We start from the raw sequence: 12,919 nt of genomic DNA, 5'->3' as shown, positions 1-12,919 counted from the left end.
GATTTAAAGGTAAAATTATTAGAATTAGAGGTAAAAAGTTTATTTTCGTTGTTTTATTTATGGATATTGCAACTTTTAAATTATATAGATTTTTAACAAATATTGCTCTATAACTCAATGGTATTATTCTAACTAATAATGGGCACGTGTGGCAGCCTGTAAGGCATCGACAAATTGTTGTTTCATGCACTTTTAAATAAATAATTATTATTTGCATCGTAGTTTGAGAGATTTTATTGCAGTTACGCGACAAATCGATGGACTCGCGAGGATGCTCTTATTCAATTTTACCGGAAGTTGATGATTTGTAACAAACTGGCAAACTGCAGTTGTAAAAAAAAATTAATAATAAATCGTATGATATCTGAGACGTTGAACTGCAAAATTGAAAAAGGATTTGTCTCATTGTTTTTTTATTTTTTTTATATCAAGTTATTTATGTTGTAATCTGACATTTGTATTTGTCTTTGGGCAGACATTTGTTCTTGACATCAAAGACGAGGCCTGGACGTCTATTGGAGAAAATTTGAAACTTTTTAGAGGTAGTAAGTTCAAATACATGATTATTATTTTCCGAAATTTGGAAGCCTGTTGATTGCGACTTTCAAATTTATTCAAATAATTCTTACGGCAAATTTTAAGAAACTGTTGTATAAGATTTAGATCTAATTAGATTTTTAAATCAATAGAATACATAGTTTTCGAGTTATTTGAAAGATAAAACTTTTTTTAATCTTAAAAACTCTTATTTGTAAATTTTCCAATTTCGAACAGTCGTTATAAAATAAGATATTTTGATAAATTTAAGGCCAATATCAGTTGCTTCAATATTTCAAACTAAATCTTGTGCAAAATTATTGGACAATTACTGTAGTTCGTCATAGAATTCGTGGAAAAACTTGGGTTTCAAAAATGTATATTTATTTAGTAAATCAAGTTCAAAATTTGTCTTCAAAAATTTGAATGTTATTAAAAAAAAGTGTGACTGGTTTTTCGCAAATATCTTCATGAATATCGAATTTTTCGGAAAAATGAAGATGACATTTTTTGTAGCTCTTTTAATTTTCTGTAAAAAAGGTATCTTATACTTTTTTCAAAAACTGAATAGCTACTGAGATATTTGGAGTTTAAAATTCTAATAATTAGACATAGAAATTTTGAGTTAAAAATTTTTGGGTCTGATTGGTTTTTTGAAAATATCTCTGTAAATATTGAATTATTTGAAAAATTGTAAGAAACTTTTTTTGTAGCTCTTTAAATTATCTACAAAAAAGGTATCTTATACTTTTCTCAAAAATTGAATAACTATCGAGATTTTCGGAGTTTAAAATTCTCAAGATTAGTTATCGAAATTAGGATACTTAATTACGATTCGTGAGTAGAAAAGGACAAGTTGGTCAGCCTAGACATTTTTCTGTATATTTTATAATTATAAAGTTTAAATTAATTCAAATTAATTAAAGAATTCAATGAGTTTAATTCACAAGTTTTTCCATTGAAAAATAATTCACTCGATAAATTTATTAAACAAAAGTTCTGAGAAGCAAAATAGAATGAAGTATAATAAAATGAGAATAGATATATAGAATAGGAAATAAAATGAAGTAAAAAAAGTCTGTTGGAATTAAATTGTAACGCTGGATGCTTACTCTTAATTATCTCTATGTTACAAATATATTATATATACTATTTTACTCTCTCATTTCTTCTTTTATTCGTTCATTCGCTCACTCGTTACTTCGAACATCTATTCTCTTCACTTAGATTTTTTTTTTGCTTTTATTTCTAAAGTTACGGAATTGGATTTTTTTATTATTATAGACACTGTTAGGAGCTCGTTAGCTAATCAATTACCATTACCGAAATTTTTTGAGTTAACAAGTTTAAATATATATATTAGACACATTGCTAGAATTTTATATAATAGGAAGTTTGTGAGGATTGATATACATTTTATTAAATTTATTTAATTTTGAACTTTCAGCTCACGAAAAAATGGTTACTTAAAACGACTATTCGATATAGTGATGTAGTACCCTTTATATATTACATATCACGTATTCCGAAGGGAAAAATATTAATGTGACATATGTGCTCTGATGTATTGGCTTTGTAGTACATATATTTTTTCTTACGGGATATGACCTAAATCCTTAGAACATAAAATTTGAAAAACTTAACACTTCATAACTAAAAAAAAAATTGAAAAAAACAAAGAGATCTTTGCTTATGTTCAAATTATGATCTACTTCTTGAACGAATTAATTGATTATTTGGATCGTTCTTGCAGTTATCATAAAATTCAAATGAGGTAAAAGACCTAGTACCCGATCGGGGAACTAATACTCGATCACTCCATAAATTTGTATATCTGTATTTATTAAAATTTATTAAATATAAATATGAGTTATCGGATACTAGTTCCTTGGTCGGGTACTGGGTCTCTTACCTTACTTGAGAAGAAATATGATTTAATTAAGAATCAACTGATCGTGATATGCGTCTAAGTAGCTGATGCAAATCGAATGATTTGAATTTTTGAAAAATGGTTCAAATTTTAAATAAAAATTTTTTGTAGCTTGTAAAAAATTACACAGATACTTATAATATATATGTAAACGTTTTTTTTCATAATATACTGGCATAAAAAATTCAAGTTTCAACGACAGAAACCTGAAACAAGTTAATTTACAGCTGATGGTGTAAAGAAATATTGGCGAATTTGTAAACCACATTTTTCCCATCGGGATAAAAAGAAGAAAAAAAGGTTTATAATAAATGTTATCTACCACGATTAAGAATGTTTCTGGTTAAAACGATATTAATGTACTGAGATAACTTACGCACAAATGCTTTATCAACAAGATTAAAATTCAATTACGAACTCTGTCTTACAGTGGGAAGAAACTTGTTCCTCATTTTTTACAATAACTTGTATACAAAAAAAAATCTGGAAAACAGTTGACCCTGCGGGCTAAACCCAAGTACTTTTCAATTTGAATTCGCTGAGCTCAAAAATATATCACATGTTTTTGAGCTCTTTGACCCTGAAAAATATTCGCGTTTATAAGTTTTCAAGCTCAAAAAAAGTTTTCGTCAGAGCTCCTAATTTGAGCGTGATGTCATCTAAATTTTACTCCGAAAATGTTGGGGTCTTTCAGGCCCTTACTGTGTGATTAGAGTTAAAAAAGTAGTTTTCCTGGATTTTCACAGATCCCCAAAAGAATTTCATACCTCAAACCATATGCTTTCCATTTTCTCTTTATTAAACAGTATCTCAGAATTTTCCCAAGATAAAATTATGCATACAATCATTTCCAGAACTTTTAAAAGTTGCCTCGGGTCTATACCATCCCCTGTAGGAAATGTGCGACTTTTCAAGAGTGTAAGTGATTAGAGTTTAATTCTATGTTCATATGATACTGAAATTAGCCGACGTCTAGTAATTTTGAATTTCTTAACAAATGATAAGAAAATATAAAAAAAAAAATATTTCAAAAAATTGCACTTGTAGTCTTTCAAATTTTCTACATGTGCATATTTTTATTTTTTTTTTTTCTTCAAATTTAATTGCCCTAAAAAAAATCAAAAAATTTTTAATTGTTTGCTAACTTCAAGATCGTGTTCATAATTCGTAATATGAAACTTTTTTCATTACTATGCAATAAAAACTTTTTCCTGTAATAAATCGGAAGTGAATCCGAAATTTTTGACAGTGTAAGTTTTTATTTACTGTTAAGTCGTTCCAGAAAGTAAGTCGCCGTCGAGAATTTTCAAAAATTTTCGGTTTGTAATGTAAATGTTAATGTGTAGTAACGGGGTGAGATTAGACTTCTTTTCCAATAGTGGGGGTAAAGATCGACGGTGACTTACTCTCTGGGAAGACTTTATTAGAATAAACCTAAGCCAAGACACTATTCAAATCCTCGCTAATGTTTTTCTAGTATATATTTGCAGGTTATATTTAATCAAAAGCCTGATTCATTACATTAAATTCATAGAAAGAATGATAAAATATATGTGTATATATATTTATATATACTATTAATATATTTAAATTTATTCTGCTCACATATATTATGAACATTCTTTACGTCAACATCTATCATGTTAAATTGATTTAGCAAATGTTAGCTGAGTATTAATTAAATAATTAATTAGTTTTATTTAAAATACACATACGATTAATTGTAGCCGATTTAATTAATTCAGAGTTGTTGAACTCCAATTATTACTATACACTTCATTATAGATCATATACACGATTATAAAGCAATTAATTTACCCCGAATTATCGTATTACTAACCGACTTCTATTTGAGGTCTATTGTATTAATAGCTCCGATGATTTCGAAATCATTAGAATGCTGTCATTTTTTCATAAAATTTCAACGCGGCGATTTCAGTTATCAGATAATTCAAATTCGAAATTTTGGTCCTAGAAGAAATTTCGCCCGGCAAAAAAACTTTTTTTAAATTTTCGATCTGAGATCGACATGAATTTGAAAAAGTCTATTACCCCGCATGAAAATACCATAGATGATAAATATATATGGAAAAATATATAATCAATATGGGACCATATAAGTGGCCAAAAACGATAAATATTTTCTTATATATAACATAGTAAGTTTTAATATAATTAATTATATACGTAAGTTTATAAGTTAATACATGTATTATATATATTTATAATCATATATGTAAACTTATAAGTTAGCACATATATGTATTACATATATTGATAATTATATATGTAAATTTGTAAGCTAGTACACATGTATATATATTCTGAACACAATGTTTGAATCTTATAACATAGAGAGGAAGACAGAAAAGAATAGATTTTATTTATTCTTACATATATGGGGAGACTTATATGCTTCTATATATCGAAAAATATACAAAAATTTCTAAAGTTAAATACATGGTACATATATCGTGCCATATAATGATGAATTATATATGTATTCTTATTTGTTTCCATATATAAATAACATTTATTTTTGAATATATTAAAATTATAAGTTTTCAAATATATAAATAATATATTGAAGTTATACGGAAATATATGAAATCATACAAGAGAAAACATATATAGAAATATAATGAAATCGGCCAAAATCTATATAGAGTTCCATATAAGATTTCATGTATTGTCACATATATATTTATATCTGTAACATATATTTTTTAATATATATTTATCATATGTGATATTTTCATGCGGGACAAAAAAAAAATTGTCATTATTTTGACTCATTACTTCCACCGCATTTTTTCAAATCAATTGGATTCAAATCTAGTAGTACTAGTCAGCGATTCGAGTTGACATTTGTTCATTTCCACTAAAAAAATTCTTTCGAATCTTCAGAAAAAAAAATTATTCATAAAATTTATTAACTTCAATTTTTTAAAATTAATCACAAAAATTCAAAAAAATTTTTTACACCCCCACCTAAAAAAATTATTTTTCCCCATTAATAATTTTTTTTTTCCAACAAAATAATTTCTGCGATCTAAATATTATTATTAATTATAATAATAAATATATAATGAGATCATAAAATATATGTATTTATATATATAAAATTTATGTCTAGCAAAACTACAAAAACTTTTTTACCTCAATCCCATGTAAAATCTTGAATAATTGCAGTGACAATTTTTAATTAAGAAAAAAAAACAGTAATAATTTATTATCGCTTATGAATAATAAGTACATATTTTATCACTCGCTTTTTATGATTATTGTTATTGTTGTTATAATTACAATAATTAATATTTTAATTAATAAGAATACTGTAGTAAGTAACGGTATAATTAGTGATGAAAAGAAATTTTTTAATGGTCGAAAAAAAAAGAATATTATTATTATATTACAATAATTAAAATAATATCATAATAAGTAAGCTGGTTCGGTGAGGTCGAACGTCAGCCGGAAGTATGAAATAATAAAAATAAGGATAGGATGCTCGAGCTTGATCTCACGCACTCGCGGTTTAATATACACGTCCGTTCACATGTTTCTCCACTGGGTCATATTTAACATGTCGAACATTCTCAGATCTGTATGGACATCTTCACATATATATGTATATATATTTACATAAATAATCTCATATTTTACAAAACTCGATCGCGTTCCATTCTAGATAACATCACATGTTTTATGAAAGGATTTTACATATGCTACACATATGAGAATATATATATATGTGTACATATACTATATTTGTATGGACGTGTGTATATGTCGATATAATTATTATGCGCATTTATTATTTATTAACTGTGCCAAGAATGTATGTTGAGATTCCAATAAATCGGAAGAATTTGTTTGTTTTTATGATTAATTATTATTATTGTAAGCTAATTATTTAATGTGGCTAATCAACCATAAGTCAATATTGGGGGAGGGTGGGGCACGACGACCCCATTAAACCGGTAATTATTTTTTATGGCTTTTAATCTCTAGGTCAACTTAATTTGGACCTATCTTAATCAAATCCATTGAGATTTTACCAAGACTCAAAAAAAAAAAAATTTTTTCTGGGGCACGACGGCCCCCACTCCAACCCCCATAAAAAATTTTTGTTTTTTATTTATTGAAAAAAAATTATTTTAAGCTCAAATATACTATTTTCGTACCGTTGTAATCCCATGGACTTCTAATTTACTAAAAAAAAAATTTATTTAGCTGATATAATCAATTTTATGGATTTTTTTTATTTTAATCACAATATAATCTATTGACCTAAAAGAGTTTCAATCAATAAATTTTTCAAATTCATTTTAGTTTAGAAAAAAAATCAATTTTCTGTAGCTAATTTTTTTTTAGGTCTATTATACCCCAGATATTGCAGATCAGCCTAAAATATCTTTAAAACATCACAGATATCATAATTTGACCGAAAATGAAAAAGAAAAATTTTCCCAACTTTTTGAGGGGGGCTTTCGTGCCCCCCCCCCCTACTTGGGACTGATTCGCAGTGAATATTCACTGATTTGCAGGTTTTTTTCACTGATTCATTTTAAAAGAGCGGACCATGTAGGCCACCTGGCGAGAATTGAAAAAAAAACATTGCAGAAATTACTGTGGCCATATTAAAATTGACAATGATTTTATCACTACTCACTGCAACCGATGTAAATTTTATTGTGATCATAGTAATTTTTTTACATGTGTTTATTTCACTTTCCCCTGTGTAAAAAAATTCGTTCCATAAATATTCTAAAAAAGTTCCGCATGTGGAACATCTAAAAATGAGACAGATTAGAATTACGAATGGAACTTTTTTGGAACGTTAGTAATTTTGATGGTAAAAAAAAAGTTTTTATGAGTAAATTTGGAGTCAAAAAAGGACATTCTTGGAACTTCTTCGGAATTTTTTGTGGACGTTTTTTTTTGTTCTATAAAAAATTCAAAAGTAGTGATTTTGGAATTTTTTGGAGTACCTGTTTTAGTCCATAAAAAAATCAAAAGTCGTGACTCTGGAACTTTTTTGGAATATCCATATAAAACTCCAAAGAAGTTCCAAAAACGGCCTGTTAGAGACAAAAAAGGCTCATAACAATGAGTCTTACGGTATCAAAATTTGCTCATAAAAACTTTTTTTTACCATCAAAATTACTAACGTTCCAAAAAAGTTCCATTCGAAGTTCTAATCTGTCTCATGTTCAAAAGTTCCACATGCTGAACTTTTTTTTATTCTTTTTGAAATGAATTTTTTTTACACAGGCCGTCAGGCCGATATTGTCCGGATTTACTATCACAAATTTTGAAAAAAAATAAAAAGTAAAAATTATGATGTACCCGAAGATCGCAACGTTTTTCGCGGAACGAAAATAAGAAAGAATAAATGAGAAGTAAAAAATCTACTGGATCTAGATTTCGTAAATGTTTCGCACGTTACCCGAAAAGGACAGGCCACCCCGAACTACTCCTTAAGTCGCCATTAGACACAAATTTCATGAATTATTTTCATTTTCGTTGCGTGAAAAACGTTCGAAACTTCAAGTACATAAATTATGTTAATATTTAATAAGAATAAATTCTTATCATGTATAACATATGTAATTGATTACTTGATTACTTGATCTACAAAAAATAAATCAGCACGTGGTATGATTTATTAACCGATGAAATTAATGAATAACCAGTTTGATATGAAATAGTAATAAATAATAATAAACACATTAAGCGTACATACATTACAGCGTTATAGGCTGCAATTTAATACAGTGTGTATTAATGTCACACTGACATCTATGTATGTATAGTACAGGTAACTAATTAGCATGGCTAACTGATACTTGAAAGGCTTGTACAACGCCTCCAATCATCTGTAGCCCTTGTATTACCTTGTATTAGTTGATACCTAGCAATTACGCTTAATTGACTTTACTGACTGGCCAGTTGTGAGTAACGAGACTTGTGTTTATAGATGTACAACGCCTACCGATTATTTATTACATATATATCTTTATTTTATCATCATAATAATAATTATTTAATTTATAATTTATTAAGTGTCAATACGAGACATCTATATATTTTACTATTGATTAAAAGAAAAAAAGTAAAAAATAATCCAATGAGATTTTGACTTATGGTAACGTGGGATAAAATGGCCATCTCATATTTTCATTTCAAAGTGGAAGTTATTTTTTTATCAATTTAAGAAATCTGATAATTTTTTTAGTAATGAGAGCATTATTATGACTCAGGGGACAAAGTGGCCATTTTGAAATTTGTCGTATAAATTAGTTGATGGTAATTGCGCATGTGCAAAATAAAATTATTCCAGAAGTGTCCATGAGAGTGATCTTCAAAATTTGAGATAATTCTGAGCTCTGTTGACCATTTTGAGGACTGAAAAGTTTTTTTAAATTCTAAATCTAACCTCGTTCTTCAAAAATTCTAATAAGAGCCAAAAATTGTTCATATTTAGTTTAAGTCTTATTATTTTCTTACGCTTTTCAAATCTGAAAAATTTTCAAATTAAATTCTTTTAACTAAAAAGAACTTCGCAAAACCGGCTTGCTAATTACTTAGTCAAAATTTTGTTTATCTTTTTGGCTCTTTTTGGAACGAATTTCCCACACGGACGCTAGAAAAAAAATCTACAGGAATCTCCTTAGAAATCCATGGGGATTTCCAGGTGGATTTTTATTTTGATTCCCATGGAAAGTTCCCGTAGGAATTTTTCATATTTTGCGGAAAGTCTGTTTAGGAACCGTGATCGTGGATGTATTCTTTTTTTTTTCAGATATTGATGACTCACTGCTTATAATTATTACCTCTGTAAATAAATTTATGAATAAAATATGTAATTAAATATTTCAGTTAAAAAAGAAAAAAATGTTAATTAAGAATCTACTCTATGACCGCTATACCCTACGCTTCCATTTATTATAGTGCTATGTCATAATTGGTAATTCGCAAAACCGTGTTAATTATTAAAGCGTAACTAAAAAATGTAATTGAAACCTCAATTATAATTCTAACGTTACATTTTATGATACAAACATTTTATAAATTGACGATTTACACGAAACATTATTTATTATTATCATCATTATTTATGTTATAATTATATCCGGTTTTTTTTTATTTAAATTAACATCACAAAAAATACATATATATAAACATGTATATACAATTATTTTTATGCATTTTAAATAATTCCGAAAAAATCATTTTTTTTTACTAATAATTAATTTTCATATTTTAGGTTCACGCATATGCGCGTGAGAGGCTGTCGGACCACCAGAATGCGAGGGGTGTGGAAGTTGCTACGCATAATCATCTACACGGTAAATACATTTTTAACAATAAATTTTTACCTATTAATCGTCTTATTCAACACTGATTCCGGGAGTTTACTGCTAGCTTATGTCTAAGATAAGTCCTTTCGCCGCTATTCTTATAGCTGTATGCAAAATCAGGTCGATATGATTTTTCAACGAGTATTTATGTAAATGAATGCGAGGAAACCGATTTTGATAATTAAAAAGTTCTACGGTGATCCAGTTTTTTGTTATAAACAATTTAATTGTTAAAACTTAAATTACAAGAAAACTATAATTGATAACTCTTAGGCTGTGGATGCACGCGCAATTTTTAACCAAAAGGACCTGGCAAAAAGTTTGTATTTTTTAAGACGCTATATCTTAATAAATAATAGAAATAGACGAAAGATGATTCGGGCGTTATTCGTGTATTTTGATGCAACGAAGCTAATTTTGTCATTATTTAAGAGCAAGGAGTCACGGGAATGTTTAATCACACAACAAAATTCTGTGCTGATTTCCGAACAGCACAATGATTGTGTTACATTCTGAACATACTGATCATTAAACATAAAAAATCCATCAAAGTAAATTATTCCCACCGGCTCATCAACACAAAAATTTTAACCGACTAATTTTTTTATACAAATACACAAAATTTCTACTGCATAGTCTCGTTTTGCCCCAGGTTTTCTTACATCAGCCTAACAGTGATCATCTATTAAATATTATGTAATGATAGCTATCAACTATTAGCGATACTTAAGATGACTCGATAACGTCATTTTATTCCCGTGTACCGAAAGTTGAAATCATCCAGTAAACTAACACTGATAAACAAACAGATAAACTAAACAACAATAATAATAATAATCGACATTATATGACACGAAATCCATAACGACAATGAATTGACACAGTAGGATATAACATCTTGCAAGCGGATATATTCATGCCTACTCTAAGTACCGTTATGAGTATATCATTAAAGCATTACAACGTCTGCGTTTATGTTACATATATACATATATCTTATCTCTTTTCTTTTTCCTCACTTCTCTATCCTAATGTATTAACTCGCTCTTCACCTACTTATACCTTCTATCTTCCGACTCCTTTATCTTTTACGATTCTTGTCTTTTATCTATCGCTTTTACATCAACCTCTGTCTACTGATAATCCATTTATCCTTTTGGATAAATTATCATTATTTATAACTATTTTGCATTATAAAGTACCTTTATAAATTTATATACAACTGCTATTACTATTATAAATTATTCTTTTATTTTCATACCAATCAAAATTATTGTTCATATAAAAAATACTTCGCACAGTCGAACTTTGGAATTTGATACAATTTCGAACTTTTGTTGAATCTCGATACTGAATAAATATGTTAGAGAATAGAACTGTACGAAAAAAAATAGTTACACGGTAAAAAATATTTTGCGGATATCACTATCCCAGTATTGGTATCGACGATTTTTATAGGTTATAAAATTGTATGCATAGATGATTCAATCATTACGGGAATATTAACATTGGCCATAGTTGTCGCGGACGCCGCAATGTCAGTATGGCCGTCAGGCCCTTACTGTATTGCCGTATCCACATTGTTTCTGGCCGATAAACCTAGCCTAACGACATCTATATAGTTTTGTTGGTAATAGGATAGTATACATTGATTGACACGCCAGAAATGATGGCGCGAAAAACTAGTAGCATTGTGCTCTCGGCATTGTAGTATCGGTCTTAGGGCTATGCTGTTTCGCCGTGCCTGCTATGCATACGTGTGAGCAATACAATAGCTCCAGTACTATACAGTATAGTAAATAACGCCATACGTCTGGGACTCGTTACAATACTGTCTTGGAATATTTCACATACTATTTTAGTATCTGTCTTGAGACAATACCAACATGGTGTTGAACGCCATGCATTTTTTACAGTGTAGGAATGGTTACTGTGCTACACAATAATGTCCTAGTGGCAATATTGATCAATTCTGGAGCAAATCTTGAGCAAGTCAAAGAGAATACAGCGAAATATTAAATCTATACATACTGTAGTTTCAAAATTTTGACTAAGATAGCTACTAGGGTGATCGTAAAGTATGAAAATGATCTAAGGATATTACTAGTTCTCGTTATAATAGGGGTGGGTAGTTTTTACATACGACTGAGTACGATTCAACACAGTAACCATTACTATGTTACACATTATATCGAAAACACGACTGGTTATCGTGTTCATAGTCATCGTTCGCTTACCAAATAACACAGGTTTCTTTCAGCAGTAGATGTGTTACTGTATAAAATAGGCATAGGCGCTGTGTAAAGATGCGAAAGACTCCCTAAACAAATGCGTTCCACTGTCGTTTAACATATAGTAACTATTCCTGTGCTGGACAGGAACTGATATTTCCAATCACATGTCTAACTACTGCTGACAAAATTAGTTCCCGCTCATATGGTTTCTTATACAGTAACCCAAATCTTCATAGTTCACTACATGGATTTCTAGATTCACACTAATCCATATTTTCCTACATGAATCCCCATACAATCTTATATAGATTTTATATATGAGGTATCTATATCCCTTAATGATACCTGCGTACAGTTAAAAGTAAAAAAAAAAAACGACATTAAAGTTTCTTTTATTTTTTATACCCGGAAATAAGCAACACCGCATTCTACATAATTACCACATTAAATATTTAAAAACTTGTTTGGATTTCATTAATCAAAAAAATTATTTCATTTTGATCATGATTATTCACTGACTTTAAATAATTGCCTAGATAGTCTAGAAAGAAAAAGATATATAAATTCACTAACAAAAACGAAAGTCTTGTTAATTTTTTTTTTTGTGTATGCTACCAAAAAATCCTGTATGGGATTCCAGTTAAAACTCCACATGATTTCCAATCGATTTTCATGGGTTTCCATGGATCTGGATTATTATCAAGATACCGACATTTGTAATTTTTTCTCATGGATTTTCATAGATTCCGATGATCCCATACTTTATAGATTTCCATAGAAATCCATAGGAGTTCATGAATTCCCATGATCTATTCGGCAGGATTCCTAGAGGATTCCATAGGTTTTCATCTGAA

The 12,919-nt window shown here is 28.7% G+C and overlaps 1 protein-coding gene across 2 annotated transcripts in view; it reads left to right on the top strand.

Annotated features, from left to right (window-relative positions):
- The window catches only part of LOC130672344 (uncharacterized), a 32,933-nt gene that overhangs the window by 4,589 nt on the left and 15,425 nt on the right, over positions 1-12,919 (top strand). For both annotated transcript variants that reach the window (XM_057476897.1, XM_057476889.1), the window contains exon 2: positions 9,738-9,819. In XM_057476897.1, coding sequence (XP_057332880.1) covers positions 9,748-9,819 — 72 coding nt within the window. In that variant the 5' untranslated portion in view covers positions 9,738-9,747. The remainder of the gene's footprint in view (positions 1-9,737; positions 9,820-12,919) is intronic.

Source organism: Microplitis mediator, chromosome 1 (assembly GCF_029852145.1).
Source record: "Microplitis mediator isolate UGA2020A chromosome 1, iyMicMedi2.1, whole genome shotgun sequence".
Lineage (NCBI taxonomy): Eukaryota > Metazoa > Arthropoda > Insecta > Hymenoptera > Braconidae > Microplitis > Microplitis mediator.
This window is presented reverse-complemented; position numbering and strand designations above follow the sequence as displayed.